At 42.3% G+C, this 19547-nt stretch overlaps 1 protein-coding gene across 1 annotated transcript in view; it reads right to left on the bottom strand.

The window, feature by feature from the left end:
* Nucleotides 1-19547, bottom strand: part of POLN (DNA polymerase nu) — a 149343-nt gene that overhangs the window by 87235 nt on the left and 42561 nt on the right. Inside the window, exons 7-9 of the mRNA XM_068276030.1 lie at nucleotides 12270-12427; nucleotides 4876-4988; nucleotides 1177-1313 (exon numbers count right to left, since the gene is read on the bottom strand). Of these exons, the coding sequence (XP_068132131.1) occupies nucleotides 1177-1313; nucleotides 4876-4988; nucleotides 12270-12427 (408 nt within the window). The remainder of the gene's footprint in view (nucleotides 1-1176; nucleotides 1314-4875; nucleotides 4989-12269; nucleotides 12428-19547) is intronic.

Here is a 19547-nt window from a genome sequence, read left to right as displayed (position 1 = left end):
GCCTCAACTGACCCCCACTGCACATTTGCAGATGATACGACTGTCATTGGGCTTATATCAGTCAACGAAGCTGCATACAGGGAATAAGTAAGGAATCTGACTGTATGGTGTGACATCAACAACCTTTTATTAAATACAAAACGCCAAAAAAGTTACCATATTTTTCAGACTATAAGACGCTCTGGACTATAAGATGCCCCTAATTTAGGGGACAAAAACCAAGGAAAAAGACTTATACTATATACGTCCATGGTCCAAGAGCGTCCTATAGACCCTCACCCCCCCCCCCCCCCAACTTCCTTGCACTTCTTGTGTCCCCATTTTCTCCTATGCCCTGCTGTGTCCTCTGTCCCTGTGTCATCCTGTGTCCTGTCCCACTGTGTCCTCTGTCCCCCTACGTCAACATGTCCCCCTGTGTCCTCTGTCCCTCGTGTCATCCTGCGTTCTCTCACCCTGGGTCCTCTGTCCCCCTGTGTCAACCTGCATTCTGACCCCCTATGTCATCCTGCATCCGGTCCCCCATCTCCCCGTCCTCCATCCCCCTCTGGTGTTCTGGCCCCCTTCTACATACAGTAAATATGCTACACACCTCTGCTATGTCGCTGTCCCCCTGTCCTCCACCCTCTCTGGCATGTTGTCTCCCATCCAACCTGCCCCCTCTGGTGTGCTGGCCCCCTTCTACATAACGTACATTTGCTGCACGTCACTGGTGAAGTATGGTGTCTTCAGGGCTAGCACAGCTGCATCTACCAATCAGATGGGGTGTGCTGCCCCAGCCTGCCAATCATGACCGCCCACAGCTCCCTCTTCTTACTGGAGCCATCGGTCTTGAAGGCAGAACCAGGTTCAGTCATTGGGGCCAATCACAGAGCCTAGGGAGTGCTGTGATTGGTCCAATGACGGAGCCTGTAACTGGTCCAATGACGAAGCCTGGTCCAATGACGGAGCCTGGTCCCGCACTCGAGACTGGCGGTTTCAGTATGAAAAGGGAGCTTTGGGTGGCCATAATTGGCAGGCTGGGGCAGCTTTTCTAGATCTGAAGACACCTTAATTCACCAGCGACGACCAGCAGATGTTAATCAAATCTGACAAATGATCTGACACTGTATCAGAGTTAAAATTCTCTACCAATAATACAATGAAATACAGCTCAAATCAAATACAACATATACAAACATCTGTAGAGGGGTCCGCAGTCTCTGTTTCTATCTTGTCACAATACTTTTTCACTAAATCTTCAAATGTTGGACTACTGTCGACGGGGTTTAGAAGCCACGCTGCTATTCTTGGGTCTAGGACAACACTCTGCAGGACTGAAAATATGTATTATGAAAATGTCATTAATAATATAATAATGAAGGCATTCTTTTTTGCAGTATATCATCAATAGCGAAGCAGGTTATTTTGGAGAGCAGCGCAGAGCACTGTGCACCAAAGCTTGGCACCGTCGTGGCAGAAATGCTATGCTGCGCTAATTCGGTTCTTCAACGGTTGCCAGAGGGAGTTACATCTCCCTCTGAGTTGCTACAACTCGGAGGGTGAATAGTATTTAATTCCGCCTCAGAAATTAGTGGCATCATTCAGCTCACCCTGTGCCGAACTGAGCGGCGCCGCCACAGTATGTACTCTATTAATAGTACTGTAGTCTGACGTAACATTTGCACCTTAGGTGGCCAGACAGTCCATTCGTGGTGCAAGGAAAATAGAAAATTATCCAAGAAACATGGAATTCCAATAAAAGCAACATAAAAAGTTTGAGAAGTAAATTATATCAAACTGATTGTAAAGAAAGACTTTGCGTTTATAAGCTGGGATCCTCTGAGACGACTAAAATTGTAATTTACACCTACTGAAGGATACCTGACCTGAGGCAAAGCTACCTAAGCTAAGCACAGTGGTATGTTCACGCTGGATCCACATACCGCTGTGCATTGTCCGTTCCTCTCCTCGTTCCCCCAGGTACCCGTAATCACTCCTTGAAAAATGTGACATTTGGCTAAAGCTTATGAGATAATGAATTATATGTGTACTACAGATAATGCATAGAACACAAGCACTTTGAGTCCAACAGGAGAAAAGAGATATACAAATGTTCGGATTATTATTATTATTGTTATTATAACACTAGTAGCAAAGAAAATAGTCTCATATTTTTTATTTCGGTTATATAGCTTTTTTTTAGCATTGTATCATACTGTCATATTTGGAGTTTAGAAACCACACTATGTATTTTAAGCTGTAAAACAGAGCAGAGCTAATGACCATTTGAACTTTCCTGCAGTAAAACCTTATATTATGCTGTCTCTCACTGTTTCTTGGATATTTAAGCTCTTTAGAAAACAGGACTGAGTTCAACCAACTTGATCGAATAGCTCAGAGAAGCTCTACTGCATAGATAACAACTCAAGTTTTTTAACTGTTCCTGTACTGTAAAACAGCATGAGACACTTTTCTTTGGTACTTATGTTAGATTTGGTATGCGTACTACACATACAATTTATTATCTCATAAGTTTTTTTTTTCGTTTCAGATTTACTTTAAAAACTTCGCCCATCACAGAACTTTGCCAGAACCTCAGTTCAGTTGGTTTCTGTTGCTTTTCTGTGTATCTGTGCCCCCATCACAATTTATTGGCCCTGATCCTATTGCTCGATCCTCGGCCAATCTTTCTTGGCATTTCCCCCTCATTGTACATGTTCGTATCATCTTTTATATAGTATACGTTCATTTGCTGTCTTTGGGTTGGCTTGATTGCCCTCAAAGCATCTCATACTGTCTACGAAGCCTCTGCAGCCTTCAAAAAAAAATAAGCTGATTGACTATAAGGTGCAACAGCTCTGTTTGCTTTCTTAACTGTTTCTATAACAGAGCCCCTACCACCAACTCACAATAAGTCAGCCTTTTAGTTATAATACTGGTATAAACACCGCTGCTCCCTGCACAACCCATCATAGCTTGGAATGATCATCTTCACCTCAGATATGTCCAATGGTATAGGTGCCACCTACATAAGGGTCACATTTAGGAAAGCAGTGGATGATCAGAGGTTATCGAACCAAGAGACAGAGCAATGACAATTTCTTATTTTGAATTTTGTAATGACCATCCCTGGGATATAATGGAGAACATTATAGGGTCATTTAAAAGTAGTTTATGTTAAAGCTTGTAGTTTGGTTTTTATGCTCTTCCAGCTGCTACGATGCAAGCAAAGTTCTCCCCCACATAGATCAGATGCAGTGGATACAGCCTGCATAAACCGCGTTTACTTCAAAGCTCTGAGTGCAATGAGAAATATTTCAGCTGTGATAATAGAGCATCCATACTGATGACAGTTTTTCCTGAATCTGATGGTCCAGAGCTTGTCATCAGTTTTAGATTCTGGGACATAAAAATTCTAACGAGGGACTCTGTTTTTGCTTGCTTTGCACCTTCAAAGCTTTCCTTGGCCCCGCTCTTATTTTATCCTGCCCTGGGGCAGTATATGTACCACAGATGCTCAGCCTGTTACCAATCCAGTCTTGGACCTCTTCACCCATCCACATAGCATTAGAATGTGAAACAAGTCAGTCTTCAGAGTAAATACAGTATGTGATACATCTGAATATGCTCTCCAGTTTATCTCTGGATAAACAGTTACAAGATCACTGTCCAGCCATAGGGACAAGTGAAATATGTCCCACAGGGACAGAAATAGCAACAATGAAAACATAACAGACTTTGTTACAATCCCCCACTCTGCTAGAGGTACATTCATGCTGGGTAATCCCCAAAGGAGAGTTTTCCTGTCAACCCACCCTCATGGCACCCAGCAGTAGGACAAAAAGGGGAAGGAAGGGAGAGAGAATGTCACAGAGAGTGACACAAACATTAATTTGAAACATTATCACATATCCTCACTCCGTACAGAATTAAAGTGGACCTAAAGCGAAAAAAGTTCCCTTAGGGAGTACTTGCCTCAGGAGAGGGAAGCCTCCAGATCCTAAAGAGGCTTCCCTAGTCCTCCTCCACAGGCCGTTCCAGCCCTGGGACTCCCAAAAAAGTTTGTCGGGATCTGTTGACAGCTCCTGAAGCTGTACTAACACTGTTCTGCTCGGCGTTCTTCTGAAAAAGCCAGGCTGGATGAGGCTAATGAACAGGCGCAGCAGCACGGACCCAACAGGGCTCAGCTAATTGTGCTGAAGCTTGAGCAGGGCGATGTTAGTGAGCATAAGCAGGGAGGCCACTTTCCAGGGGTTCCCAGCGCTGCAACGGGCTGACATACAAGGATGGGGGAAGACTCTTTGGGATCCAGAGGCTTCCCCCTCTTGAGGTAAGTATCTGTTTTTACCTATAACAAAATATAAAAGAATGTTTAGCTGAAGATCTGCTTTGACACATCTGGGGTGACACACAGGTGATGGATGGCTAGGTCTCTGTACTGCGCATGCCCAATTTTTGCCAAAGTCGCACACCTACCAGAGCCACCAGCGGGACCACGGAGGGGACCCAGAGGACACCGTGGGACCTCACAGGCTACAGGGGGCTGGTGGAATCCCCGGGTAAGTCCTGATTTCATTGTTAATCACTGCTCAGGGACCCTTTAATATTTAACTTCTATGTTTTCTTCTAGGTGATATTTTCACATCTAATCAATAAAATGCCTAAGCAAGAAAATACTCAGAATAATTCTGACAGCAGTCGTTTGCCTACTTTTTGGTACTTTTTCAACTGCAGAGTGCTGAAAAGTTGTTGTTTTTTAAACAGAAGATGAAAAATGATCTCCTAGGAGAAAACGGGAATTGAGTAAGGGCCCTAAGCCTTCCAATAATATAACCTAGCATTATGTGTGGCATTGTCAGTAATGTATACCGCAATGCCAGGCTACTCTCATTGTACCTGTCTCCAAGCTGAGGATCTCCCTGAAGATTGGAATAACTGATCGTAGAAATTCTTTGGCATTGAAGCAAATCCCTGGCACTTGGCTTTGAAACAAGTATGGAAGCAGTGTTCTGTAAAAAGAAAGATACAGTCAGCTGCTGGGTGCCATCATTTCATGAGGTACCATCACATGCATTTATTTGCATCTTAGTGGGTACACATGTAAACTTTAACAGTGGCATCGTATAGAGTACTCTTTAGGCTGTGTAGCATACACGTTGATAATGTATGAGATACATGGGGGGATTTACCTTTAATAAAGGATTTTAAAAGGTATGTTTTATTTAATTAAACACTCTTTTGTAATTTATTCATATTCATCCCTTCCTGGTTAATGGGTAACCAGCTATAGATGATTCTTTACACCTATTTTCCTGAGTGGGAATGGCTATTAGATTGTCCAGATTTTACTATAAATACACAATTTTATTCCCCTCACCTTCTCCTGGCATTTCTGAGATGGGAGTGTGTCTTTTGTCCTTAAAGTGGACCTGACCTCTTGCACAGGACAGAAGGAAAACAGACAAATGCACCCTGTATATATTTAGAGCGTTTAGCCTGTTTAATTCCCCCTCCTTTGTGTCTAATCACAAGTTGTAATTTGATCCTCCCCGTGTCATATGACTGCCATGGTAGAGATCAGCTCATTTCAAAGCACACAATGTTAACAATATGTCTGCTTCCATGATGCAGGAAGGGGAAATTGGGCAGATTTATTTTAGAATTTGTTTCAGCTGCAACAAAGAAATGTTTTGTGTATCTTTTAGAGCAGAGAGGACAGTCTGAGTTCAGGTCCGCTTTAACATCAGGACAAATGTGATTTGCAATGTGGGAGAGAGTAAGGAGTCCCACCAACCCACTTTACAAGGTTTCCTCTACAGTATTAAAGAGAATCTGTATTCACAAAATGAAGTATAAACAAACATCCCTGCCTGTTTGGGGTCATCTCCTAGCCCCCTCTGTAATATTTTTGCTGCTCTCCGCTGCAATAAAGGAGGGTAAAAAAACTGTTTTATAAACTGTTTTGTAAACAGAAAAGATGGCCACCAAAACAGGAAGTACATCAGCAGAGCAGTTAACTCAGTTAATACACAGTGAGTACACAGAGAATTCAGTGAGTTACACATTGAATTCAGTCTCCAGAGGTTATATGCAAGTTTTGAAAGAGCTCTGTGTCAATGAAGCATGACAAGCTGTGTCTTTAGAGCCTGGAGTCTCGGCTCTGCACTCCTGTCAGCCTGACAGGCAGCTTCCTCCTCAGCCAGCTATTCTTTGTTCAGTTTATCAGTCTGTGTTTATCAGCCTCACAGATAGCAGACAAGCTGACAGTGAGAGCAAGGGACATTGTGAGGATTAATCATCACAGGAGCACTGGAGGGGTTGGAAGGAGTTAACTTGTTCACATTACTGAAGAGTTGGCAATCTTCCAGACACAGCCCACAAGTCCGCCAGGGGAAAGATAAGCTGATTTATTACAGAGACAGTGCAAGTAGAAAGTGCTGCAGTAAGCCAGAGCACCATGGAGCCACCTTAGGAACTTGTAGGATAGGAGAAATAATGCTAACATTTTTGTTACAGAGTCCCTTTAAAAGCTGTGTGGATTAGAACTGGTCAGGGGATGGAGCCATATTCCTGCTGTTTCTTGCCTTGTGGTCAGCTTGTGGCTTGTGAAGGATTTTGCCTTAGTTTTTATGTACCTAAAGTGAATCTGAACTCTCCACGTATTATTAGTAAAATCTATTTATATTTTCCTCTTTGCCAAGGTAACATACATATGAATATTTTGTCTCTGTGATTTACTATCCTGGAGAAAAGGCAAAAAGAAGGAAAAGGGAACCCCCACAAGGTATATGGAAATAATTATCAAGAACAAATGACTGATGCAAAAAGTAAATGCAAAAATTCTCCTTTATTATGCCAACTATAAAAAGTATTAAAAGCAAGGCAGTGCCATACCCAGCCCAGAAAGGCCCCCTGATATCATACAATAAAGGCTCTAAGCCCTGCGGTAGGTGTTAACAATTGCACAAAAAATATTATATATAACATGATAATGTGCAATAAGCAGTGTGTAAAGAGCCCAAGGAGTAGTGGTGAAAATATATCTCAGCGTCACAGTAAAAGGTAAGTATATGGGATAATAAGTGAGACTGCACCACTACAATTCACAGGAAAGGAACACACATAAATACAAATAAATGACCAAAAATTATCTCCTGAGATGCAACCATTAACAAGTGCAAACAGTGCTACCAGTATTACTTCAAATAAGTCCTCCTAGAGGATGATCAGGTGCAAAAGTTTGATAGAAACCTCCTACGGGAGGTGGAGAGGGCTGGGGACGGGCGTAGGAGCACCCACGCAGCCGTCCCCAGCCCTCTCCACCATAAAAACAGCTTTATTGTATCCGGCTGTCACAGGAAAACATACGCTTTGTGCTTCAGAGTAAAATCCTACCCGATCTAATAGGCTGTGGGGTGAGATGGGAGTGGTGGACCGCCTGACGATCGTTTCACTCTCCTGAGGCTCTGTGCACCTCAGTGCTGTTGCTGTTACTATTTACACTTATTTATTTTATTTATTTATTTGTTGTATTTATAAAGCGCCAACATATTACGCAGCGCTGGACATTAATTTAGGTTACAGACAATATTTAGGGGTGACAAACAGCAATATGACAATACAGGAATACAAGAAAACCAGATCACACAGCACAGTATGAGTACAAGGTAATGCTTAGTCAGTCACTGGATGGGAGCATGGAGTTAGGCAAGTTAGGTTCACTCAAATGCATAGCATGGGTTCACAGTAATAGAGGTGCATGATCAGGTAGGACACAAAAGGAGTGAGGACCCTGCCCAAAGGCTTACAATCTAGAGAGCAAATCTGTGATTTACAGCTTTACTTGGCACTGTCCTTGAGATGACCGTATCCCCTGGTCTTCTAATCTATATATATAAAATTGTGTGTGTGCGTGTGTGTGTGCCGCGATCACTCGAAAACGGCTTGACAGATTTGAACGAAACTTGGTATGAAGATCCCTTATTACCTGAGATGATATGTTCTGTGGGTCTCGCCTCCCCGCTGCACACGTGGGCGGAGCTACAAACAGCAAATCAGATTTCCCCCCTTTCAATTCAATGGAAAAAATGTAAAAGGCTGCCATTCTCACAGTAATCAAGCCAGAATCCCCACACTTGGCACAGTTGGTCACTTGGTGACCGAGGTTACAAATCCAGGAAAAGCAGCCCATTTAAATTTCAGCCATTCCTTTTAAATGAGAAAATGTAAACTGCAGCCATTCTTAGACTGTTAATCGCAGGGTTCCCAAACTTGCCACAGTTGGTCACTGGGTGAATGAGATTAAGATTCAAGCAAGTGGGTGGAGCCTACAATAGCCAATCAAAATTCACCTATTGATTTTCAAGGGGAATATTTAAACTGCTGCTATTCTTACACTGTTAATGGCAGAGGTTTAAAACTTGCTACAGTCAGTCATTGGGTGACTGGGGTTCAAATTCACTAAAGGGGCAGGGCAACAAACAGCCAATCAGATTCCCTTGGTGGATAAACTGCTTCCATTCACACATTTTTGATGCCAGGAACCTGAAAGCACACAAACTTGGTCATTGAGTGACTGTGTGTCCAGGTTACAAAAAGTGGGCGGAGCCAAAAACATTTACTGGGAAAATATAAACTGCAGCCATTCTTACACCGTTAATGGCAGGGTTCTCAAACTTTGCACAGTTGGTCACTGGGGGAATGAGATTAAGATTTTGGAAGGTCGGTGGAGCCTACAACAGCCAATAAAAATTCTCCTTTTGATTTTCAAAAGGAATATTTAAGCTGCTACCATTCTCTTATACTGTTAATAGCAGATGCCTCAAACCTGGTACAATTGGTCACTGGGTGCCTGGGGTTCAAACAAACAGCCAGTTTTGTTTATTTTTCAATGGGAATATAAATTATTGATACCAAGGACCCCAAAATTGAAAAACTTGATAATTGAGTGACTGTATGTTAAGATTAGAAAAAGTGGGTGGTGCCAACAACTACATATTTAACATGGCAGGGTTCCCAAACTTGACACAATTGGCCACTGGGTGACTGGGATGAATATTCAGAAATGTACGTGGAGCCTACAACAGCCAATCAAAATTTACCTATTGATTTTCAAGGGGAATATTCACATTGCTACCATTTTTACACTGTTAATGGCAGAGGCCTCAAACCTGATACAGTCAGGGCCCGTTTCCACTAGAGCGAATCCGCATGCGTTGTCTGTATGCTGATTCGCATAACCAATACAAGTGGATGGCCCTGTCTCCACTTGTCAGTTTTTTGGTGCGTTTTTCTGTGCAGGATTTTTCTGCACGGTAGAGCCTGCAGAATTCGCCTGCGTGTGGAATGCAGGCGATTCGCAGGCAATGTATTTAATAGGGGAAATCGCACATGCGTTTTTTGCCGCGATTTCGCGTGCGAATTCGCACCAAAAGTAATCTAAATTGAACCAGGCAGTGACATGGTTAAATTCGCATATACCCTGCCTATGCGAAATCGCGGCAAAAAACGCACGCGGAATCGCATCCGCATGCGATTTCGTCAGCGGTGGAATCCCGGCGATTCGCACCGCACTACTGGAAACGAGCCCTCAGTCACTGGGTGACTGGGGTCCAAATTCACTAAAGGGGTGGAGCAACAAACAGCCAATCAGATTTGTTAGATTGATTTCAGCCATTCTGTTATTGGCAGGGTTCTGAAACTGGGTAGGTGGGTGACACAGTTGGTCACTGGATGACTGAGACTAATATTCAGGAAAGTGGGTGGAGCCTACAGCAGCCAATCAAAATTCACCTTTTGATTTTCAAGGGGAATATTTACATTGCTGCCATTCTTACACTCTTAATGGCAGAGGCCTAATATCTGCTACAGTACGTCACTGGGTGACTGGGGTTTAAATTCTGAAGGGAGCGGGCCAAATACAGCCAATCAGATTTGTTTATTTTCAATGGTAAAATGCAACTTATTGATGCCAAGGACCCCAAAGCTCATAAAATTGGTCAGTGAGTGACTGTCAAGATTACAAATAGTGGGCGGACCCAAAAACAACTAACTTTTTTCATGGGAAAATGTAAACTGCAGCTTTTCTTACACTGGCAGGGTTCTCAAACTTTGTACAGTTAGTCACTGGGTGACTAGGATTAATATTTGGAAAAGTAGGTGGAGCCTACAAGAGCCAATCAAAATTCACCTATTGATTTTCAAGGGGAATATTGAAACTGCAGTAATTCTTACACTGTTAATGGCAGAGGCCTCAAACCTGCTACAGTTGGTCGCCTGGGGTTCAAATTCAGTAAAGGGGTGGAGCCACAAACAGCCAGATTTCTTTGCTGGATAAAGTGCTTCCAGTCACACAATTTTGATGCCAGGAACCCAAAAGCTCACAAACTTGGTCATTGAGTGACTGTGTGTCAAGGTTACAAAAAGTGGGTGGAGTTAAAAACAGACTTTTCTGGGAAATTGTAAACTGCAGCCTTTCTTCACTGTTAATGGCAGGGTTCTCAAACTTTGCACAGCTGGTTACTGGGTGACTGGGATTAATATTCAGAAAAGTGGGTGGAGCCTAAAAATGCCAATCAAAAATCCCATGTCGCTTTTCAAGGAGAATATTAAAATTGCTGCCATTCTTGCACTGTTAATGGCACAAGCCTCAAACCTGGTACAGTTGGTAATTGGGAAAAGGGGACAGAGCCACAAACAGTGAATCAGATTTGTTTCATTTCATTTCATGGGAAAATACAAATTATTGATGTCAAGGACCCAAAAGTTTACAAAACTGGTCACTGAATGACTGTATGTCCAGGTTACAAACAGTGGGCGGAGCAAACAACACATTTCACTGGGAAAATGTAAACTGCAGCCATTCTTACACTGTTTATGGCAGGGTTCCCAAACTGTGCCCAGATTAATATTTAGGGAAGTGGGTGGAGCCTATAATAGCCAATCAAAATTCACCTGTTGTTTTTTCAAGTGGAATATTTAAATTGCTGCCATTTTTACATTTTTAATAGCAGAGGCCTCAAACCTGCTACAGTTGGTCATTGGGTGACTGGGGTTCAAATGCTGGAGAGGGGATGAAGCCGCAAACAGCAAATCTGATTTGTTTAATTTCTATTGGAATATACAAATTATTGATGCCAAGGACCCCAAAGCTCACAAACTTGGTCATTGAGTGTTTGTGCATTAGGGTTAGAAAGTGGGCGGAGCCAACACCAGTCAAATACATTCCCGGGCAACGCCGGGTCATCAGTGGGTGGAGACAAATACAAATTTCACTGGGAAAATGTAAACTGCAGCCATTCTTACACTGTTAATGGCAGGGTTCTTAAACTTTTCACAGTTGGTCACTGGGTGACTGGGATTAATATTCAGAAAAGTGGGTGGAGCCTACAAAAGTGAATCAAACTTCACCTATTGCTTTTCAAGGGGAATATTTAATTGCTGCCATTCTTGAACTGTTAATGGCACAGGCCTCATACCTGGTACAGTTGGTTATTGGGTGACTGGGGTGCAAATTCAGAAAAGGGGGTGAAGCCACAAACAGCCAATCAGATTTTTTTCATTTCAATGCAAATTATCGATACCAAAGACCGCAAAGCTCACAAATTTGGTCATTGAGTAATTGTGTGTTAGGGTTAGAAAAAGTATGCGGAGCCAACACCAGCCAAATACATCTCCGGGCAACGCCGGGCAATCAGCTAGTGTTGCTTATAAGAGACAAGCCATGGGGGTGGAAATTCCCACGTCATGGACTTGCTCAACACATTGCCAAAGTAGCTCGACTACACATAGCGCGAAAATGGCAAGAGCCCACCCTGTCATTGGATCAAACCATTACCATTTTCAGCGATATCATAATTGTTGAAAGGCTTCTAGCGATAGTGAACGATACCATGGATGTATTTTTAAAAACATGGCAGCCATGCCAGTCCTATGTTGATGCAGCAGGCGTGAGATCACTGGTTACCTCCCCATAAGGCACAAGACATATCTTAAAGAGCTCTTTTTTTGTTGCAAATTTGTGTATTTATTTGTATTCTTCCAATTTTCTCTGCATCCCCAGACCGTATACCATTACATCTATGATAATGCCTGTACAATATTGGCTTTGGTGTACATTTTTCCCACTGGGGACATAATCATTACATTGTATTGTTGTTTTATACCGTTATGAATTATCCCAATAAAACTCTTTGAAACTATTTTTTTTTCAGTGGTGAAACAATTAAAATGTTTACAGAAACCTGTGTGCAACATGAGATTATAGGTATAGGCTCAAAATACAGACTTGCCTTATAAAGTCACGTTGTTTCTGATCTTTTCTCCAAGAAGCCTCATCTACTAGAGGCAAATAAAAGTATGTATCCTCTCCATCAGTGTCTGCAGCCGATGTAAGGACATTATCCTTCTTGACTAACACAAGAATTCCTTGCAATATTGGAGTTGGGTCCTGTGAAAAAAACATTCATGTATTTTTTACCTAAAAATAAATATTCAGTACAGGCGCACTTCACCTGTTGATATAAAATATTTTGAGTAGTGATTCAACCCAACCTCCCTTTCTAATCATAGTTCTACTGTTACAACATAAAATTAAAGTAAAATTAAATTTTAGTCTTAATTATAAATAGGAATTTTCTAGAATCCTATAGTCTCACTGAAGGTGGCCACACATGATACAATAAAATGATCTGATTTTACAGCAATTCGATAAAAACGATCGGATCTCCCGAAAAAAATCGAAAGCTTTTTTTTCATTCGACTGAAAAATCCGATCGGATTTCCCATTTTCTTCGATTTTTATCGATTCGGAATGCCAGATATTTTTCTTCAAGCTTTCTAAAGATTGTATGGTGTGTGTTAGATTGTAAATTTATTAATATACACACCCTAGCAATTTTGTCAGAGTTTCCAATCATTTTTATCATAATTGGGGAAAAATTGAACATAGGTTTGTGGTACATTGGTCATATTTTTGAAATGTTACAATCAGTCCGAAAAATGGATTGAAATTCTTAAATTGAACAGATATTTAAAAAAAATTGTATGGTGTGTGGCCACTGTTATAAACTGTTCTATATCACCTTGCTTCGACACCATTAACTTCTTACAGTTGCGTCTCACAGACTGTGAGATCACTTGACTCTCAACACAGCAAGCAGGAGATAGACTTTCTCAGGCTTCTTCAAGGTTTACGTTATTTATTCAAGAAACAGAAATACAGAGAGACACAGTTCATCATATCCTAGCCACGCCAATGTTCATGTTGCGTTACAAGCTTCTTGATTAGACTTCCTGCTGAAGTCAATCAGGTACCTTCTTCCTAACTACGTTATACTAGACTACCTATGTACAGCATACATTATATCAGATTACATGTAGAATGGAAATACTTAGAGGTTCCAGTCAGCCTTTAGATCTAGTGGGAAAGTCAGAAGCAGAGTGAGCTCTGATCGCCCACCTCGGTTTTAATACCAACTAGGAAAGAGTTAAATGTGACATCATATTTGCCCTCCCCTAGACCAGACTATTGGTTGGGCCACCTCGTGGTGTCATAATACCCACCCACTCGATTAATATTTAATGTCACCTTTCCTTTACTTACTGGAATGTGGATATTTAGTAAATATGGCTGATGTTTATTGTTCCAGTGGCGTACAAGCTGAGGTCAGTGAGACCTGCGGCCTTGTCCATAGAACAGCTTCTTGGTATGTTCTAGTTCTGCTGACAGAACTGCAGATTTTCTCTCTAAGAGAAAATCCCTTAAAGGGCAGGTCTGCTCCTCAAGCCTTTTTGACTAACTCAGTCCAAATAACTGAGGCCTACTTAAATTATAACAGCCACCTTTAGGCTAGGCACCCAGTAGAAAGCTTTACGGAAAAATCACAGAATGCTCGCGATCCCCCAATTGTGGAAGTAACGCGATTTCAAATGCAATCCCAATTTGACTCTGCAGCCATTAATGCGATCCCGCTGGAATGACTCCCAAAATGCTGCATGCAGTGCTTTACAATCGATCTACGATCGCAAGACTTCCAGTGGAACCACCCCCATACGGTTCCACTGTTGTAGCGCTTTGCTGATTGCCGACGATCGGTAACCACTGCAAAAGCGCTGCCAGTGGGTCCAAGGCCTCAAGGTTCAACAGTAGGGCAGCACGGTGGTGGAGTGGTTAGCACTCTCGCCTTGCGGTGCTGGTTCACCGGTTCAAATCCCAGCCAAGGCACTATCTGCACAGAGTTTGTATGTTCTCCCTGTGTCTGCTTAGGTTTCCTCCTAGCACTCCGGTCTCCTCCTACATCCCAAAAACATACGGATAAGTTAATTGGCTTCCCCCTAAATTGGCCCTAGACTACGATACATACACTACATGATACATACAAAGACATAAGACTATGGTAGGGATTAGACTGTGAGCTCCTTTGAGGGACAGTTCAGTGACAAGACAATATACACTCTGTAAAGCGCGGAAGATGTCAGCGCTATATATAAATACTAAAAAATAATAATAAAATATTCCAGTTTAATGCTTTGACTGCCTCAGGTGAATAATTACGGTTTCTCAGATCTCACACAGGCAAATTATGAAGTACTGAACTTTTTGTCTGTTCCCTGTTCTCCTGATTATCTCAGTCAAACTTTATGATCCCTAATTAAATATCATTGAAAGTTAAACAGGTCTGACTGCAGAGAAACTGCCATTTACAGCCCTGGATGTTTAACCCTTCCAGTGAGAATACAATTGAAAAAGCAACACAGGGCAGCATTATTTAGGGTTTGGACTGTGCATACACATTTTATCTTATTATGTTGGTTTTCACTCCAGGTACTGTTGAAATTAGATTTTTTTTTATTTGACATAAACAACATACAGTACTAAAAACTTGAATTAAACAAATTATATGTATTATGATAAAGAATCAAATTAAACATTTAATGGTTTCATAAGCATCTCCACCCAAGCACTCAGTTGCCTCTAGAAGTCTTTTGGGTGGAGTCTGTACTAAATGAGCACGTTGAACATTCTGAGTCTTAATGGAAAAATATGTTATGGGCAGATCAGCTTATATACAGCAAAGCCTGGAGATGGTAATTTTGGTGTGGGGGAGTTTCTCTGCAGCAGGGGATAGAGTACTTGTCAAGATAGAAGGAAACATGCAAGGGGCAAAATACCACCAAGCCTTTGATTAAACCCTGCTGCTATCTGCTACAAAGTAGCAGTACCTTGTGTAGCCCAGTCAGAGAACAGACTTAAAGGAAACCTGAAGTAAAGAAAAGAAAGAGTTAGATACTTACCTTAGTAATGAGAAGCCTCTGATGTTCCAGAGACTTCTCAAATCCTACTACAGCCCACCGTTCCAGCATAAGACTCCTCTAAACCTATTTGACAAAAACTTGTCGAATAGGTTCCTTCTGGTAGCACACTTGACGAGCACATCCAGACTGGGCATGTGCAAGTAAGGTTCGTGTAAGCCTAGCACTCGTGTTTTGGAGGAAAAAGCTGTGCAAAAGCAGCTCAATTCTACTGAGCCTATGTAGACCTTACTTGCACATGCTCAGTCTGGATACACTCATCCACAGCCAGAAGCCTGTGCAGAAAATCAGAACTGAAGAGGGACTCTGGCCCTTATTCAATTCACTTTTTCTCCTAGGTTTTCTCCTAAGAGATAATTGTTCATCTTCTGTTTAAAATACCTTTTCAGCACTGTATATGAAAAAGTACCAAAATGTAGGTGAAAAGGTATTGTAAAAATTATTTTAAGTATTTTCTCGCTTGTGGGTGGCTAAATGCATTTTATTGATGAGGTGTGAAAATATCACCAAGGAGAAAACTTAGGAGAAAAACTGAATTGAATAGGGGCCTCTGTGTTGGAACGGTGGGCTCTAGAAGGATCCCAGAAGCCTCTGGACCATTTACAGGCTTTCCACCACTGTGGTCACAGATTACATACCCTGGAACCATTTGTGAAATATTGACTTTAAAAAAAAGAAACATGACTTTTATTCATAGTGTGTGGTTGGGTGAAGCCACTTATCACAAAATTGTGTTTGCTTTTTTAACATCATAATGATAAGTGGAAGCACCTTAATTGCCTTAATAAAAGGTTTAAATACCCTTGACGTTTTGGCCTGCTAATATACACACAGATTGACACACCCAGGATAACCTTTTGGGGACAGACGTAGGTTGAATCTACGTCCAGAAGGTGGTGGTGCCGCCCTGCTTGGACGTTGATTCAACATCCGCGCTAACGAACCATCCCAACGCGATCGTGCGCACCGGAGAGGGGAGATTAAGCTGTCATATGACAGCTGACATCTCCCCTCAGTGATCAGCAGCCAACGCATATGGATGCTGATCACTACAATCGCTGGCGGATCGTAGTGATCACTTTGACAGCAGCAGCAATGGGGGAAAGAAGAGGATCCACTCATCTCCCTGCCGTTCCAGCGACGATCGGCGCCCCCCTCTGCTCTGACCGGCATCTCTGCTCCTAATGCCGCTCAGTTCTGGGTCCCGGCTTGATGACGTCATCAAGCCGCGACCCGGAACTGAGCGGCATTAGGAGCAGAGATGTCGGCCGGAGAAGAGGGGGTTACTGCGGCTCATCGCTGGAGCCTGGAAGGTGAATGATGGCTGCTGGTGAAAGGGGGGACACCTGCCACCATGGGGGGATACTGCCCAGCCAGCCACAGAGGGGATCCGGCCGCCTGACCCCCCCAAACTCGTGCACCCCCCTCCCGCTGCAAAATGCCTGGACCTTAAGGGGGGTTAGGCGGCCGGTCCCGAAATGGTTACGTTGGTTATTAAGGGTAATTGTTTACACCTGTTTGCTTGTAATTAGTCGTCTGTGTATAAACCATCAGTGAGATTCAAGGTCCTTTATCTATCTCAGCTATTCTGTTTCTTGCACTTGGCTCTAACGCTGGGAATACTCGGTTCGTTTTTGGTGCTCGATTCTCCTCTCGATCACTTTTGCCACTCGATTCTGCAGTCGATTCTCTTATCTACCACTCGTTTTCTTATCTTTTTCCATTCACTTCTATCACAAATCGAGCGGCGAAAGGATCAAAAGGGAGATTGGACATGTCCGAAATTATCTATCGAACCATCTAATCACCTAAAAAACAAGCCGTGTATTCCCAGCATAATGCTGGGAATACTCCATAGGCCTTATGCAATTCTCTTTTCTCCTGAGTTTTCTCCCAGATGATAATTTTTCATCTTCGATTTAACATAACTTTTTAGCATTTTGCAATAGTAAAAGTACCAAAAAGTAGGTGAAAAACTACTGTCAAAATTATTTTGCGCATTTGTTTGCTTGCTGGTGGTTGAAAACGCATTTTATTGACAAGTTTCACCTAGGTGAAAACTCAGGTGAAAAAGTGAATTGCATATGGCTCTGTTTTTTTTGCAGATAGATGGCTCGATAGATAATTTCCGACAGGTCTGATCTGATTTCGATAATTTTCTCATAGAAGTGAATGGAAATCGATCAGAAAAATGATTGAAAAATCTATCAGACAGTAAATCTGCTGCAAAAACTCATCGTGTATTCCCAGCATTATACATTGCATTGAGTGAATACAGCTGAAATGTGTTGTGTGTGTGTGTGTGTGTGTGTGTGTGAGTGTGTGTAGGTGTGTGAGTGTGTGTGAGTGTGTGTGTAGGTGTGTGAGTGTGTGTGTGTGTGTGTGTGTGAGTGTGTGTAGGTGTGTGAGTGTGTGTGTGTAGGTGTGTGAGTGTGTGTGTGTGTGTGTGTGTGTGTGTGTGAGTGTGTGTGAGTGTGTGTAGGTGTGTGAGTGTGTGTGTGTGTGTGTGTGTGTGTGTGAGTGTGTGTAGGTGTGTGTGTGTGTGTGTGTGTGTGTGTGTGTGAGTGTGTGTAAGCAGTGTGTGTGTGTGTGTGTGTGTGTGTGTGTGTGTGTGTGTGTGTGTGTGTGTGTGTGTGTGTGTGTGTGTGTGTGTGTGTGTGTGTGTGTGTGTGTGTGTGTGTGTGTGTGTGTGTTGATGGAGGCAACGGTTTTCTATAACTGTATGTAAAACACAGTAGTGTGTATGGGTCCTAAATATGCTTAATAGCATAAATGAAATATATAAAAGGAAACATCTAAAATAGTCTAGAACTGATTGTAAAATGCAGTGCACAATATACAAAATTAGCCACTTTCGCTCAGCATGTTTCTTGAAAATTCAGCTGCTGATGTTAGGTCAAAGCAAAACATTCTGGTCATTCAGGGCTGCAGGAGAGGATAAATAATAGCACTATTATGATGCTCAGAACAAGAACTAAAGACTCAGGGCGGGGCACAGAAGTACTTGTGTTACCAGAAGCTGAAGGGGGCTACAAGTTTTGATATTACGTACCAAAATTGTGACAAAAAAAGACTGTGAAAAGCACAGAACACAGCCTCAGATTTACAAACATCAGAAAGGGAAGAGTTACAGTTTTTATCTTCAAAGTCATAATCTCTGTATTAGTTTTTCTTTGTAGTGTAATGTCATTCATAATTTAAAGCGGAACTGTAGAGAGAAAATAAACACATTGTTTCACTTACCTGGGGCCTGGGCCCCCAGCAGCCATCTTGTCACACGCCGCTTCTCGACGAGCCTCCGTTCTCCCACCGCCAGCTACTTTCGGTTTCGCCGCCGGGCCACTGCGCCTGCACGGCTCTGGCCACGCGTATCCTTTCTTCACATTCCTCGCTATTGCAGAGGGGAACGCAAAGAAAGGATATGCTTGGCAGGGCTGCGCTGGCATCGACTTACAAGTCGAGGTACGGGACAGAGCGGCGGCGGGAGAACGGAGGCTCGGGCAGGACCGGCGCGGGACAGGATGGCTGCTGGGGGCTTGGGGAAGCCCCAGGTAAGTGAAACAATGTGTTTATTTTCTATCTACAGTTCCGCTTTAAGAGTAGTAATGATTAGTGTTGTCTAGATTGCATCATTTAAATTAAAATTTGCATTGACTGGAGTATATCTGAAGGGTCATACAGAAATTAACAGCTGTTTGCTTTTATCTGCAACACAAAGGGCTTTATGTAATTCACTTTTTCACCTGAGTTTTCTCCTAGGTGATATTTTCACAACTTGTAAATAAAATGCTTTCAAACCACCAGCAAGCAAAAAGAAAAACTTAAAATAATTTTGATAGTACTTTTTCACTTGTTGGTACTTTTTCCATTGTAATATGCTAAAAAGTTATTTGAAATATAAGATGAAAAATTATCTCCTAGGAGAAAACGCAGGTGAAAAGGTGAATTGCATATGGCCCCTTATCAATAAAATGTCTTTTAAGCCCTCAGCAAGCAAGAAAATACTCACATACTCTGCAGTACTTTTTCAGTTGCAGAATGCTAAAAAGTTGTTTTAAACAGAAGATGAAAAAGGGAGAAAATGTGGGTAAAAAAGGGAGTTGCATATGGGCCAAAGTATTCTCTCTGTGTAATTTAACTTGCATCTGTCAGGTTAAATTATTCTCTCCCTGCACCGCTTGTCATGTGACTGCAGAATGCTGGTAACGGTTTGTTCAGTATAGTAACATGCAGTCCCTTCCATCCCTTTCAATTCT

The sequence above is a fragment of the Hyperolius riggenbachi genome, chromosome 1 (genome assembly GCF_040937935.1).
Source record: "Hyperolius riggenbachi isolate aHypRig1 chromosome 1, aHypRig1.pri, whole genome shotgun sequence".
Classification (NCBI taxonomy): Eukaryota; Metazoa; Chordata; class Amphibia; order Anura; family Hyperoliidae; genus Hyperolius; species Hyperolius riggenbachi.
This window is presented reverse-complemented; position numbering and strand designations above follow the sequence as displayed.